At 42.1% G+C, this 14,187-nt stretch overlaps 1 protein-coding gene across 2 annotated transcripts in view; it reads left to right on the forward strand.

Annotated features, from left to right (window-relative positions):
• The window catches only part of tbc1d4 (TBC1 domain family, member 4), a 139,595-nt gene that overhangs the window by 112,172 nt on the left and 13,236 nt on the right, over positions 1 to 14,187 (forward strand). For both annotated transcript variants that reach the window (XM_021578614.3, XM_021578615.3), the window contains 3 exons: positions 2,769 to 2,928; positions 12,848 to 13,017; positions 13,783 to 13,959. In XM_021578614.3, coding sequence (XP_021434289.3) covers positions 2,769 to 2,928; positions 12,848 to 13,017; positions 13,783 to 13,959 — 507 coding nt within the window. The remainder of the gene's footprint in view (positions 1 to 2,768; positions 2,929 to 12,847; positions 13,018 to 13,782; positions 13,960 to 14,187) is intronic.

Genomic DNA, 14,187 nt, shown 5'->3' on the forward strand with positions numbered 1-14,187 from the left:
TGTCTCGACCTCTGAATGATCGGCTATGAAAAGCCAACGGAAATGTTCTACTGAGGTGCTGACCTGTTGCATCCTCTACAACAACTGATATTATTATTTGACCCTGCTGGTCATCTATTAACGTTTGAACATCTTCAAGAACTATGTAATCTCCACCAGCACAGCCAGAAGAGGACTGGTCACCCCTCGGAGCCTGGCTCCTCTGTAGGTTTCTTCCTAGGTTCCTGTCTTTCTTGGGAGTTTTTCCTAGCCACTGTGCTTCTACATCTGCATTGCTTGTTCTTGGGGGTTTAGGCTGGGCATCTGTATAAGCTCTTTGTGACAACTGCTGTTGTAAAAAGGACTTTATAAAATACATTTGTTTGAGTGATTGGTTTCCTTTATGTAGGCAGTTATCTGTATGTATTAACAATGACAACTTGCTAGCACTTTTACCACAAATAATTCAACACAATAACATCCTGGCACAAATGGTACATAGTGACGCTTGTGTCAGTGAATCATTGGCCACTCATGTCAGGGCTCGTTCCACTTTTGCGAGCTCTGTTCAGTTTTTTCCCCCCTTTTTAAAGACAGAAGCTAGGGCAACAGTGGGTAGGAGGTGGGTTCCATTCCCCTTGAAAATAAAACAATCTCACAAGGGGGTCTCACCTGGGAAGTGTGACGATGATGTATTTATTTGTTTTTGTTAAGGATCCCCAGCTACTCTTTCTGGGGTCCAGCAACATTAAAGCCGTTAAATACAATTTCAAATATTACGTAACATTTAATTTCATATCACTTCTCCCAACACATTAGGTGTGTTCCCTCAGGCCACCGCTCTACTATCACATACAACAACCAACCCCATATCCAAACCTTCCAAACTGTACTGTTCGTTCTGTTAGTCTTGGCTATACATTACTAGCTTAGCCATGTAGCCTGTTCTGACTGGTAAATGCACAAGCAGGCGTGGTAATGTTTAATCTATCTGGCAACTCAGGGCTGGTTTATGGCCAACCACTGCCCTCTCAGGCCTTTAACTGTGTTCTTATTGGGCTCTGCTAAGGCCAACCCAAAGTTCACACAGGTGGAATGTTTTTCTCCATTGTTTCTTTATCAGTGTTGACAAACCTTCCACTGTTAGTAACTGGGTGAGTTAACATTTGATTTGTGATTATTTTTCTTTTTAAGCGCTCGCTAGGTTCAACTATCGGACTATTCTGTCAGGGCTGGAGCATGCTTGCTTCACCTTAGGGTCATTTTTGGTCTTCATCTGTTATTCTCTTCTCTAAGGAGCCGTGTCAGGGTGAGGAAAGTAAGGTATCTGACCGTCTGTCCACTTTTAGGAGATGGCGTGGTTGGTAGCTGTTTATCTTGTTAGCTACCCTTTCTGACTGTTTTGTGTGGAGTAGGAGTAAGCTAACATCAAGTCAGCTATAGGCCTATGCAGTCAGATGTTCAGGAGTAATAACTATGTAAAACCATCTAGCCAGATCCTGCATGTATGCATCCTATATGTGTATCATATGTGTGTACTGTGTTGTAAGTGTGTTTCAAGGATGATGTCTGACTATGTCCACATAACTGTACTTGTGTTCATAGTAGTCTGATTGGGAATGAGAAAATATACACTCATTTTGGGTCTTCATCTCGTACGAATTCGCAAAATGAATGAATGCTGGGGAACAAGCACTATTGCACATATTTTGCCCATGGGCCGCAGAATTTTTTTTAAAGCATAATTTAGATATTTTTCTAATTGGCATTGTTGACATTGGGTAGGCTATTTGTTAGTTATAGATGTACTATCTGGTTGCTAAAATTGTAATAGTTTGCCTAAAGTCAGTTTAGGTGGCAAAACAAGCAAGTCTAGTGTAGAGAATAATTGTACCATTAAACCACTGTGAAATATCTTTTCCATAACCAAAAATATTGTGCTGTCAGCTGTTTGAAGCTGGTATTCAAAACCAAACATAAAAGATGCAAAAATGTAACTTAAGAACGGGAAGAAGCTAAAATTAGCGCACATAGAACAGATCTACCGCTTCTTAGACTTGCTTTGAATTAGAATGACAGATCTACTGTATAACTCACATTTCTATGTGAATTTGGTCAGGTCGCCCAAAAAGTTACTTATCGCAACTTTAACTTGTATATAATTTGATACAGTACATGCAGCTTCTCTTCTGTCATTACTTGATGCTGTATAATACGAAATAAAGCCTTGCTCACCAGAATGTCATAAATCGATAGGATCACTGCATCATCAACAATCTACTTGACATCAGTAAAGCTTTCTCTTGCATTTCTGCTTCTCTCCTGGAGCAAAGACGTTTAGGGACCGGCGATATTTTTCGTGCAAAATTTCCAAATTACAGTACATATTTTTGTTGAAAAGCTCTGAAAATGATTAACTGAAATACCATGTGGTTGAAAGTGAAATACTGTCAGCTTTTATGTTGCGGGGGGGGGGGGGGGACAAATGGCAGGAAATAATGTAATTGTGCATTCTCAGTATGGATGAGCCTGGTACGTTGATGTTTGTTGCTTACTACATTAATTTTTTACCAAAAGGTATGTAGTGTGATTAGTTTTAGTAAGTAGTAGACAAGACAGATTTTGGACACGTGGTTACATGTTAGATCATGGTTGAATGAAAATATTGATAGTCTGATCTGATTGTGGCCCCTGCATAGCCAGATGTACCTGTTTTCCAGTTGTATCTGCTGCATGTCTACCACAGATATGTACTGATCTGTGTGTGTCTGTGTGCGTGTATATTTCAGATTCAGATGTACCAGTTGTCCAGGCTGCTGCACGACTACCACAGGGAGCTGTACAACCACCTGGAGGAACACGAGATCTGCCCCAGCCTCTACGCAGCCCCATGGTTCCTCACACTCTTTGCCTCCCAGTTCCCACTCGGATTCGTCGCACGGATATTTGGTAAGCAACTGATTATACAGTAGGGAAGTATGTGCGGATTCATTGATGTTTTTCTCTACAGACTTTGTCATCGCCACTGAACATTTGTATGTGGATATTTTTGAATGTCCCAGGTGTGCCTAGGGCTGTTACGGTAGCCTTATTACTGCCACACCGGCGGCCACGAGTCATGACGGCAGTCAAATTCCACGTATCCGCTTAGTCACGGTAATTAGCTCTGATGCTGCTGATGGTCTACCGAACTTGCTAACTGCCTGGTACTCAGCACTCTATTGTCCCTCTAATCACTCTGACATCAATACAAATGTAATGGAAAATCGAATCAAACACTTCATGAGAGCTTATGTTGCGCAACATTTCTATAGGCTTTGCAATTGCATGAGAAAACAGAGTTTTGTCTTCTATTAAAAATAGGAGGATCCCATCAGCTTTCTATAGGCTAGGTCTTCTATATTGATTTCCTAATATTAAGAACGTTACTTATATTTACAACAGGAGTATAGCCTACCTGGCTGGCATAAAAATGAATCCCGGAAAAAGGATCCTATTTACATTGCATTCTGAAAGTATTCAGACCCCATGACTTCTTCCATATTTTGTTAGGTTACAGCCTTATTTTAAAATGTATTAAATCTTATTTTTTTCATCAATCTACACACAATAAACCATAATGACAGTTTTTTTTTGCGCAAATTTATGAAATATCACATTTACATAAGTATTCAGAGCCTTTGCTCAGTACTTTGTTGAAGTACCTTTGTCAGCGATTACATCCTCGAGTCTTCTTGGGTATGATGCTACAAGCTTGGCACACCTGTATTTGGGGAGTTTCTCCTATTTTTCTCTGCAGATCCTCAAGCTCAGGTTGGATGGAGAACGTCGCTGCACAGCTATTTTCAGATCTCTCCAAAGATGTTGGATCAGGTTCAAGTCTGGGCTCAGGCTGGGCCACTCAAGGACATTCAGTCACTCCTGCATTGTCTTGGCTGTGTACTTAGGGTCGTTGTCCTGTTGGAAGGTGAAACTTCGCCCCAGTCTGAGCACTCTGGAGCAGGTTTTTATCAAGGCTCTCTCTGTAGTTTGCTCCGTTCATCTTTCCCTCAATCCTAACTAGTCTCCCAGTCCCTGCAGCTGAAAAACATCCCCACAGCATGATGCTGCCACCACCATGCTTCACTGTAGGGATGGTGCCAGGTTTCCTCCAGACGTGACACTTGGCATTCAGGCCAAAGAGTTCATGGTTTCATCAAAAAAGAAAATCTTGTTTCTCACGGTCTGAGAGTCCTTTAGGTGCCTTTTGGCAAATTCAAGTGGGCTGTACCTTTACCGAGGAGTGGTTTCCATCTGGCCATACCATAAAGGGCTGATTGGTTGAGTGCTGCAGAGATGGTTGTCTTTCTCCACAGAGGAACTCTGGAGCTCTGTCAAAGTGACTATCTGGTTCTTGGACACCTTCCTAACCTAGGCCCTTCTCCCCCGATTGCTCAGTTCGGCCGGGCGTCCAGCTCTAGGAAGAGTCTTGGCGGTTCCAAACTTATTCCATTGAAGAACGATGGAGGCCACTGTGTTCTTGGGGACCTTCAATGCTGCAGCAATTTGTTGTTACCAATCCCCAGATCTGTGCCTTGACACAATCCTGTCTCAAAGCTCTACGTACAATTCCTTCGACCTCATGGCTTGGTTTCTCTGTCAACTGTGGGACCTTATATCAACAGGTGTGTGCCTTACCAATCAATTGAATTTACCACAGGTGGATTCCAATCAAGTTGTATAAACATTTCAAGGATGATCAATGGAAAAAGGATGCTCCTGAGCTCAATTTCGAGTCTCATAGCAAATTGTCTGAATACTCAAATAACTAAGGTATTTCTGTTGCAAACATTTTTATAAACCTGTTTTCGTTTTGTCATTAAGGGGTATTGTGTGAAGATTGATAAGGCTGTAACGTAACAAAATGTGGAAAAAGTCCAGGGGTCTGAATACATTCCGAATGCACTTTCTATACAGGTGGATGATAATGGTCCATTTTAAATCAAAACAAATTTCACACTCATATTATTTAGTACATGTAAAGACAAGATTAAATGAAGAAAGTCTAGTGGGTGACCATATTAGCCTGTCACTTGTACTTCATTCATTGATAATATATAATTCACAACTAGGCAACAGCGAATGCCTTCTTTTTTTGTTGACTTTATATCACAGTCGCACACCTCATGTAGCCTAAATGTTTTGATAAGGTTTGTATCACAACTAAAAATCAAATTAATTTATATAGCCCTTCGTACATCAGCTGATATCTCAAAGTGCTGTACAGAAACCCAGCCTAAAACCCCGAACAGTAAGCAATGCAGGTGTAGAAGCACGGTGGCTAGAAAAAACTCCCTAGAATGTTCAAAACCTAGGAAGAAACCTAGACAGGAACCAGGCTGTGAGGGGTGGAGATTATAACAGAACATGGCCAAGAGTCATCATGCCAGGTAGTCCTGAGGCATGGTCCTAGGGCTCAGGTCCTCCGAGAGAGAGAAAGAAAGAAAGAGAGAATTAGAGAGAGCATACTTAAATTCCCACAAGACACCGGATAAGACAGGAGAAGTACTCCAGATGTAACAAACTGACCCTAGCCCCCCGACACATAAACTACTGCAGCATAAACACTGGAGGCTGAGACAGGAGGGGTCAGGAGGCACTGCGGCCCCATCCGATGATACCCCCGGACAGGGCCAAACAGGAAGGATATAACCCCACCCACTTTGCCAAAGCACAGCCCCCACACCACGAGAGGGATATCTTCAACCACCAACTTACCATCCTGAGACAAGGCCGAGTATAGCCCAAAAAGATCTCCGCCACGGCACAACCCAAGGGGGGGCGCCAACCCAGACAGGAAGATCACATCAGTGACTCAACCCACTCAAGTGACGCACCCCTCCAAGGGACGGCATGGAAGAGCACCAGTAAGCCAGTGACTCAGCCCCTGTAATAGGGTTAGAGGCAGAGAATCCCAGTGGAAAGAGGGGAACCGGCCAGGCAGAGACAGCAAGGGCGGTTCTTTGCTCCAGAGCCTTTCCGTTCACTTTCACACTCCTGGGCCAGACTACACTCAATCATATGACCCACTGAAGAGATGAGTCTTCAGTTCAGACTTAAAGGTTGAGACTGAGTCTGCGTCTCTCACATGGGTAGGCAGATCATTCCATAAAAATGGAGCTCTATAGGAGAAAGCCCTGCCTCCAGCTGTTTGCGTAGAAATTCTAGGGACAATTAGGAGGCCTGCGTCTTGTGACCGTAGCGTACGTGTAGGTATGTACGGCAGGACCAAATCAGAGAGATAGGTAGGAGCAAGCCCATGTAATGCTTTCTAGGTTAGCAGTAAAACCTTGAAATCAGCCCTTGCCTTGACAGGAAGCCAGTGTAGGGAGGCTAGCACTGGAGTAATATGATCACATTTTTGGGTTCTAGTCAGGATTCTAGCAGCCGTATTTAACACTAACTGAATTTTATTTAGTGCTTTATCCGGGTAGCCGGAAAGTAGAGCATTGCAGTAGTCTAACCTAGAAGTAACAAAAGCATGGATTAATTTTTCTGCATCATTTTTGGACAGAAAGTTTCTGATTTTTGCAATGTTACGTAGATGGAAAAAAAGCTGTCCTTGAAACAGTCTTGATATGTTCGTCAAAAGAGAGATCAGGGTCCAAAGTAACGCCTAGGTCCTTCACAGTTTTATTTGAGACGACTGTACAACCATTAAGATTAATTGTCAGATTCAACAGAAGATCTCTTTGTTTCTCGGGACCTAGAACATGCATCTCTGTTTTGTCCGAGTTTAAAAGTAGAACGTTTGCAGCCATCCACTTCCTTATGTCTGAAACACAGGCTTCTAGTGAGGGCAATTTGGGGGCTTCACCATGTTTCATTGAAATGTACAGCTGTGTGTCATCCGCATAGCAGTGAAAGTTAACATTATGTTTTCGAATGACATCCCCAAGAGGTAAAATATATAGTGAAAACAATAGTGGTCCTAAAACGGAACCTTGAGGAACACCGAAATGTACAGTTAATTTGTCAGAGGACAAACCATTCACAGATACAAACTGATATCTTTCCGACAGATAAGATCTAAACCAGGCCAGAACTTGTCTGTGTAGACCAATTTGGGTTTCCAATCTCTCCAAAAGAATGTGGTGATCGATGGTATTAAAAGCAGCACTAAGGTCTAGGAGCACAAGGACAGATGCAAAGCCTCGGTCTGATGCCATTAAAAGGTCATTTTCCACCTTCACAAGTGCAGTCTCAGTGCTATGATGGGGTCTAAAACCAGTCTGAAGCATTTCGTATACATTGTTTGTCTTCAGGAAGGCAGTGAGTTGCTGCGCAACAGCGTTTTCTAAACATTTTGAGAGGAATGGAAGATTCGATATAGGTCGATAGTTTTTTATATTTTCTGGGTCAAGGTTTGTCTTTTTCAAGAGAGGCTTTATTACTGCCACTTTTGGTGAGTTTGGTACACAACCGGTGGATAGAGAGCCGTTTATTATGTTCAACATAGGAGGGCCAAGCACAGGAAGCAGCTCTTTCAGTAGTTTAGTTGGAATAGGGTCCAGTATGCAGCTTGAAGGTTTAGAGGCCATGATTCTTTTCATCATTGTATCAAGAGATATAGTACTAAAACACTTGAGGGTCTCTCTTGATCCTAGGTCCTGGCAGAGTTGTGCAGACTCAGAACAACTGAGCTTTGAAGGAATACGCAGATTTAAAGAGGAGTCCGTAATTTTCTTTCTAATAATCATGATCTTTTCCTCAAAGAAGTTCATTAATTTATTACTGCTGAAGTGAAAGCCATCCACTCTTGGGGAATGCTGCTTTTTAGTTAGCTTTGCGACAGTGGCAAAAATAAATTTCTGATTGTTCTTATTTTCCTCAATTAAGTTGGAAAAATAGGATGATCGAGCAGTAGTAAGGGCTCTTCGATACTGCACGGTACTGTCTTTCCAAGCTAGTCGAAGACTTCCAGTTTGCTGTGGCGCCATTTCCGTTCCAATTTTCTGGAAGCTTGCTTCAGAGCTCGGGTATTTTCTGTATACCAGGGAGCTAGTTTCTTATGAGAAATATTTTTAGTTTTTAGGGGTGCAACTGCATCTAGGGTATTGCGCAAGGTTAAATTGAGTTCCTCAGTTAGGTGGTTAACGGATTTTTGTCCTCTGACGTCCTTGGGTAGACAGAGGTAATCTGGAAGGGCATCAAGGAATCTTTGTGTCGTCTGTGAATTTATAGCACAACTTTTGATGATCCTGGGTTGGGGTCTGAGCAGATTATTTGTTGCAATTGCAAACGTAATAAAATAGTGGTCCGATAGTCCAGGATTATGAGGAAAAACATTAAGATCCACAACATTTATTCCATGGGACAAAACTAGGTCCAGAGTATGACTGTGACAGTGAGTAGGTCCAGAGACATGTTTGACAAAACCCACTGAGTCGATGATGGCTCCGAAAGCCTTTTGGAGTGGGTCTGTGGACTTTTCCATGTGGATATTAACATCACCAAAAATTAGAATATTATCTGCTATGACTACAAGGTCCGATAGGAATTCAGGGAACTCAATGAGGAACACTGTATATGGCTCAGGAGGCCTGTAAACAGTACCTATAAAAAGTGATTGAGTAGGCTGCATAGATTTCATGACTAGAAGCTCAAAAGATGAAAACTTCATTTTATTTTTTTGTAAATTGAAATTTGCTATCGTAAATGTCAGCAACACCTCCGCCTTTGCGGGATGCACGGGGGATATGGTCACTAGTGTAACCAGGGGGTGAGGCCTCATTTAACAAAGTAAATTCATCAGGCTTAAGCCATGTTTCAGTCAGGCCAATCACATCACAAGATTATGATCAATGAACTAATGTTCATTGACTATAATTGTCTTTGAAGTAAGGGATCTAACATGAAGTAGCCCTATTTTGAGATGTGAGGTATCATGATCTCTTTCAATAATGACAGGAATGGAGGAGGTCTTAATCCTAGTGAGATTGCTAAGGCAAACACCGCCGTGTTTATTTTTGCCCAACCCAGGTCGAGGCACAGACACGGTCTCAATGGTGATAGCTGAGCTGACTACACTGACTGTGCTAGTGGCAGACTCCACTATGCTGGCAGGCTGGCTAACAGCCTGCTGCCTGGCCTGCACCCTATTTCATTGTGGAGCTAGAGGAGTTAGAGCCCTGTCTATGTTGGTAGATAAAATGAGAGCACCCCTCCAGCTAGGATGGAGTCCATCACTCCTCAGCAGGTCAGGCTTGGTCCTGTTTGTGGGTGAGTCCCAATTATCTACAAATTCCATCTTTTAGGAGGGGCAGAAAACAGTTTTCAACCAGCGACGGAGTTGTGAGACTGTGCTATAGAGCTCATCACTCCCCCTAACTGGGAGTGGGCCAGAGACAATTACCCGACGCCGACACATCTTTCTAGCTGATTTACACGCAGAAGCTATGTTGCGCTTGGTGATCTCTGACTGTTTCATCCTAACATCGTTGGTGCCGACGTGGATAACAATATCTCTATATTCCCTACACTCACTAGTTTTAGCTTTAGCCAGCACCATCTTCAGATTAGCCTTAACGTCGGTAGCGCTGCCCCCTGGGAAACAGTATATGATCGCTGGATGATTCGTTTTAAGTCTAATACTGCAGGTAATGGAGTCGCCAATGATTAGGGTTTTCCATTTGTCAGAGCTAATGGTGGGAAGCTTCGGTGTCTCAGACCCCGTAACGGGAGGAGTAGACACAAGAGAAGGCTCGGCCTCAGACTCCAACTCGCTGCTTAATGGGGAAAACCGGTTGAAAGTTTCTGTCGGCTGAATGAGCGACACCGGTTGTGCATTCCTACAGCATTTCCCTCCAGAAACCATGAGAAAGTTGTCAGGCTGCGGGGACCGTGTGAGGGGATTTATACTAACGTTACTATCTGTACTTACTGGTGGCACGGAAACTGTTTCATCCTTTCCTACACTGAAATGACCCTTGCCTAACGATTGCGTCTGAAGCTGGGCTTGCAGCACAGCTATCCTCGCAGTAAGGCGATCGTCCTCCTGTATATTACAGCGACTGCAATTAGAAGGCATTACTACTTAGCTACAGCTGTTGGAGGTCCTGACAACGTCCAGATAAAGCATCCGGAGTGAAAAAGTTGAATGGAAAAAAAAGTTGTGTGGGAAAAAAAACTAAAATATAAACGGTAATTAAAAAGTAAAAACCGTAAAGTTGTCAGGTAGCAAAGTAAGGTTGGCAACAAAACACACAGCAGCGTAAACAAGTCTGCAAGTTGTGACACATATGCATATGGAATCATGCAAAGCTGTCATCAAAGCAAAGGATGGATACTTTGAAGAATCTCAATCTCACTAAAGTGGCCAAATAACTTCATAAAATGAAGCACATTAATCCACTTTACAACCGGTATAGAGCATAATTGGCATATGCAGCGTGTGAGTTTTAAGATTGTGGAAGATTATTTTCACCATAAAAATACATCTTTATAATAAAAGCATTACATAACATGCATTATCGCATTTGTGGTCACTTTTGAGAAGGGTGTTTTCCTGATTAGTTGGTTGGCATTTTGGAACATTCGCACTTATAGCTTACTGCAGTGTGCGCATTGCTGGGGTTATAATGTGAAAAAATGGCCTAATAGTTTGTTAACATTTTAAGCTAAACGTTCTGATCTGTTGTGTCAGTCACATTGCTATCAAAAAAAATAGTGGTTGTATTCATTTGGGATCTATCGCGTCCCAGACTATTTTTGTAATATTTCTATCTCACACAGAATATAATATATATAATCGGTCAACTTTTGTACTAATGGGGATACTGGAGTGATTTTATCATGTAAATCTTGGTGGGGCAAACAAAAAAAATCTATTTATGATGCATGCCAGCGAAGCCATTGCATAGCCAAACACTAAACGATACATTCATTGCGCTATAACAGTAACAAATGGTGTCCACAAACTGTTAGGGCCTACATAAAGCTGTCCCAACAGCAGAGCTTTCTTTTCAGCACCATGGAGTGAATCCTTACCACTGCTACACCTGGTTATCAGCGGAGCCTTGTCTGACAGCGACACTGTTTATTCAGCCTCATTTACTGCCATTTAAAAAAAACATAGCTGATATGGCCGAATTGCTTAAACAAATGTGGTTTCTACTGACAATTGAGATGTACAAACTATGGCATAAGAGAACGACGGGTGGATGAGAGGCAATCCGTAATTTTGATTAAGACAATGAGCGAGCTAGGACAGACACACTCAATATAACTATTTGTTCAGACAGAATTCAGAACATGGGCTGTTCTTACAGTATTCTCCCTGTACACCAAGTCAGAACTGTAGGATAAATAAAGGGGGCACATAAGCAGACATTGAACGCTCTTACAATATTCGATGATTACATTTCTTTAAAACAGGATATAGGCTTCATGTGGACCATCAAGTCAGAACAGTCAGAACAAACTATGAAATAACACATATGGAATCATGCAAAGCTGTCATCAAAGCAAAGGGTGGATACTTTGAAGAATCTCAAATATAAAATATATTATGATTTGTCTAACACTTCTTTGGCTACTACATTATTCCATATGTGTTATTTCATAGTTTTGATGTCTTCACTATTATTCTACAATGTATAAAATAGTAAAAATAAACAAAAACCTTGGAATGAGTAGGTGTGTCCAAACTTTTGTCTGGTACTCTATATATATTTTTTTGCTAAACAGGTGGGGCTCTGCTGTTCGTTAGGCCTATTCATCTTGTTGGCTGACGAATAGTAAATGTGTAAAGTTCTTCCAACATCTTTAATATGCGCCGCAGAATTCGATAAGGTCGCGAACAGTTGCATCCCGATGTGTCTGTCTTCACTTGTAGCCTGTGAGAAGGACCCAATCACGTGAAGGGCATTGGCTAATAAGAATTGAGATATCTGAGCGAGCCATGTGAGTGAGAGGTGCTTCAGAGCACGCAGCCGGGAGAAGGGAATTCTAACTATTATCAGCCCAAAAGCACAACGACCATTGGCCGCAAAAGGCATACCTTTTTTAATGGTGCATTACGACCACAAAGGGGATGCCACTGGGAAATTTGAGGCATTATCAAATGCTTGTCAAATTGTGAATGAGAGACTGATTAAGTGTGTGCGTTTATGCCTTTCATGCAACTTCTTTCAAATCATGCATCCTTAGAATGTATAAAAAAATCTAAACATATAGCCTAATGTTTGTATCACAACTAAAGTTGCATAAATAACTCTAAATTAAGCATATAGGAGGACCTGTTTCTTTGTTAACCACTCAACACAGAATAGCCATGTGTGCACTCCCTCAAATCGTTTGGAGAAGATATCCTTTCTATTTTATTCAGCTTTATTCAATTGTATTCTTCATACTATAAAATAATGCCACGGAATTCTAAGCAAATCTTGTCTGCTAAATGAACTAGTGTAGCCCAAAGCGAAATGACCAGATCAGGTGTAGGCTATGTTACATGGATTTATTAGACTTTTTAAAATGTAGATGTTCCAAAGTTCTGCATCAGTGGCTTGTAGGCTGTGTGTGGAAGCCAGGAGATGCTAAATGTGTTTATGTTCATTAACGGTAATTTACCGCGAGACCGGCAGCTATTTGTTTGACAAAATTTCATGACCGCCACAGTCCTAGGTGTGCCACTGTACTTCCACAAACCTGTGGCTTACAGTCAGTTTCACACCCTTATCTTCACACTATTTTACTCACATTGAATCAGAATTACATTGAATCAGAAAAACTGTTTTCTTGTTTTTCCTACCTTCTCTGTTCTCTCTCTCTCTCTCTCTCTCTCACACACACACCCATTCAGCCCTTGTCTCTGTGTTCTATGTCATAGACATCCTATTTGCCCAGGGGAGTGAAGTGATCTTTAAGGTGGCTCTGTGTCTACTGAGCAGTCACGAAGGGGAGATAGTGGAGTGTGATAGCTTCGAGACCATCGTGGACTACCTGAAAACTACAATTCCCAACCTCACCCACACCCAGATGGAGGAAACCATCTCAAAGGTAAAGATGGGGGGGAGACATTAAAAGTGAGCATTCACTGTTGGTGTTATATAGTGAATAGGGTTCCAATGGGATGCACACGTGTAGTCTTGGGATGCACAAAATTGAGATTCTCCATTGAAAGCGCTTCGGAGTCCAAGACTAGGTTTAATCTGGGTCTGGGAAACTGGCCCTACATTTACATTATATGGGGCCCTTGAGTAAGGCACTTAACCCTGAACTCTAGATGCCGTGTGTGTGTGTGTGTGTGTGTGTTGTCTCGGGGTTGGGCAGAGCAAGGAGACTAATTTTCGTTTCAACAATGAACAGTAAAGCACTATTCTGTTTGATTTTGTAGCTCAAACCCATGAGTGCTCATGATGAGTGCAGTGCTTGTGGACATGAGTGACTTTGGCCATAAATATAGAGAGCGGTTGTGGAAGAGGCAAGCCTGCTCTATTTTATGACGACAATCCATAACAGAGCACATGACACACACCCTGCCCAAGGAGGACTGTAAAATACCTTTTTGTGGCTCTTGATTTGCTTGTAATGGGATACACACAGTACACACAGGCTGTCTTATGAGTAGCAGATCTGGGTTCAAATGTTTATTGAAAGGTCGTGAGTAAACTCCAGCACTTGTTTTTTCTACTTATTACCTGACTGTACAGGTGTGGGCGATTTTGACTTTCTCTTTGCGGTTGCCAGGTGTTTGACACAAGTTGATGTTTTTCAACTCTGGGTTGCCAGGTATATATACTTTGTAATTATGTGGGTTGCCAGGTGTTGGACATGGACATCTCAAAGCAGCTACATGCGTATGAGGTGGAGTACCACGTGCTGCAGGACGAGACGGTGGATGCTGTGCTCCAGTCAAACGACTCAGACCGTCTGGATAAACTGGAGAAGACCAACAACCAGCTGAAGAAACAGAACATGGATCTGCTGGAGAAACTACAGGTGGGAAACTGGCTCAATTCAATTCAAACTTAGTTTCCTCAGGGAAATTAATTTTGCAGTCAAGGAGTACATAAGACACAATATATTATCCAAAAAGCCATCTTACCCCAGATTCTATTCTATTGCACTCTTTACATTATGAATATCCCAGTAGAAGAAAGAGGAGCACTCAAATGACAGCAATGATCTTTGAGGTTCAATGTAGGGGCAAACAGACAGGCTTACATT

This window comes from Oncorhynchus mykiss, chromosome 22 (genome assembly GCF_057628025.1).
Source record: "Oncorhynchus mykiss isolate SJ-2025 chromosome 22, ASM5762802v1, whole genome shotgun sequence".
Taxonomy (NCBI): Eukaryota; Metazoa; Chordata; class Actinopteri; order Salmoniformes; family Salmonidae; genus Oncorhynchus; species Oncorhynchus mykiss.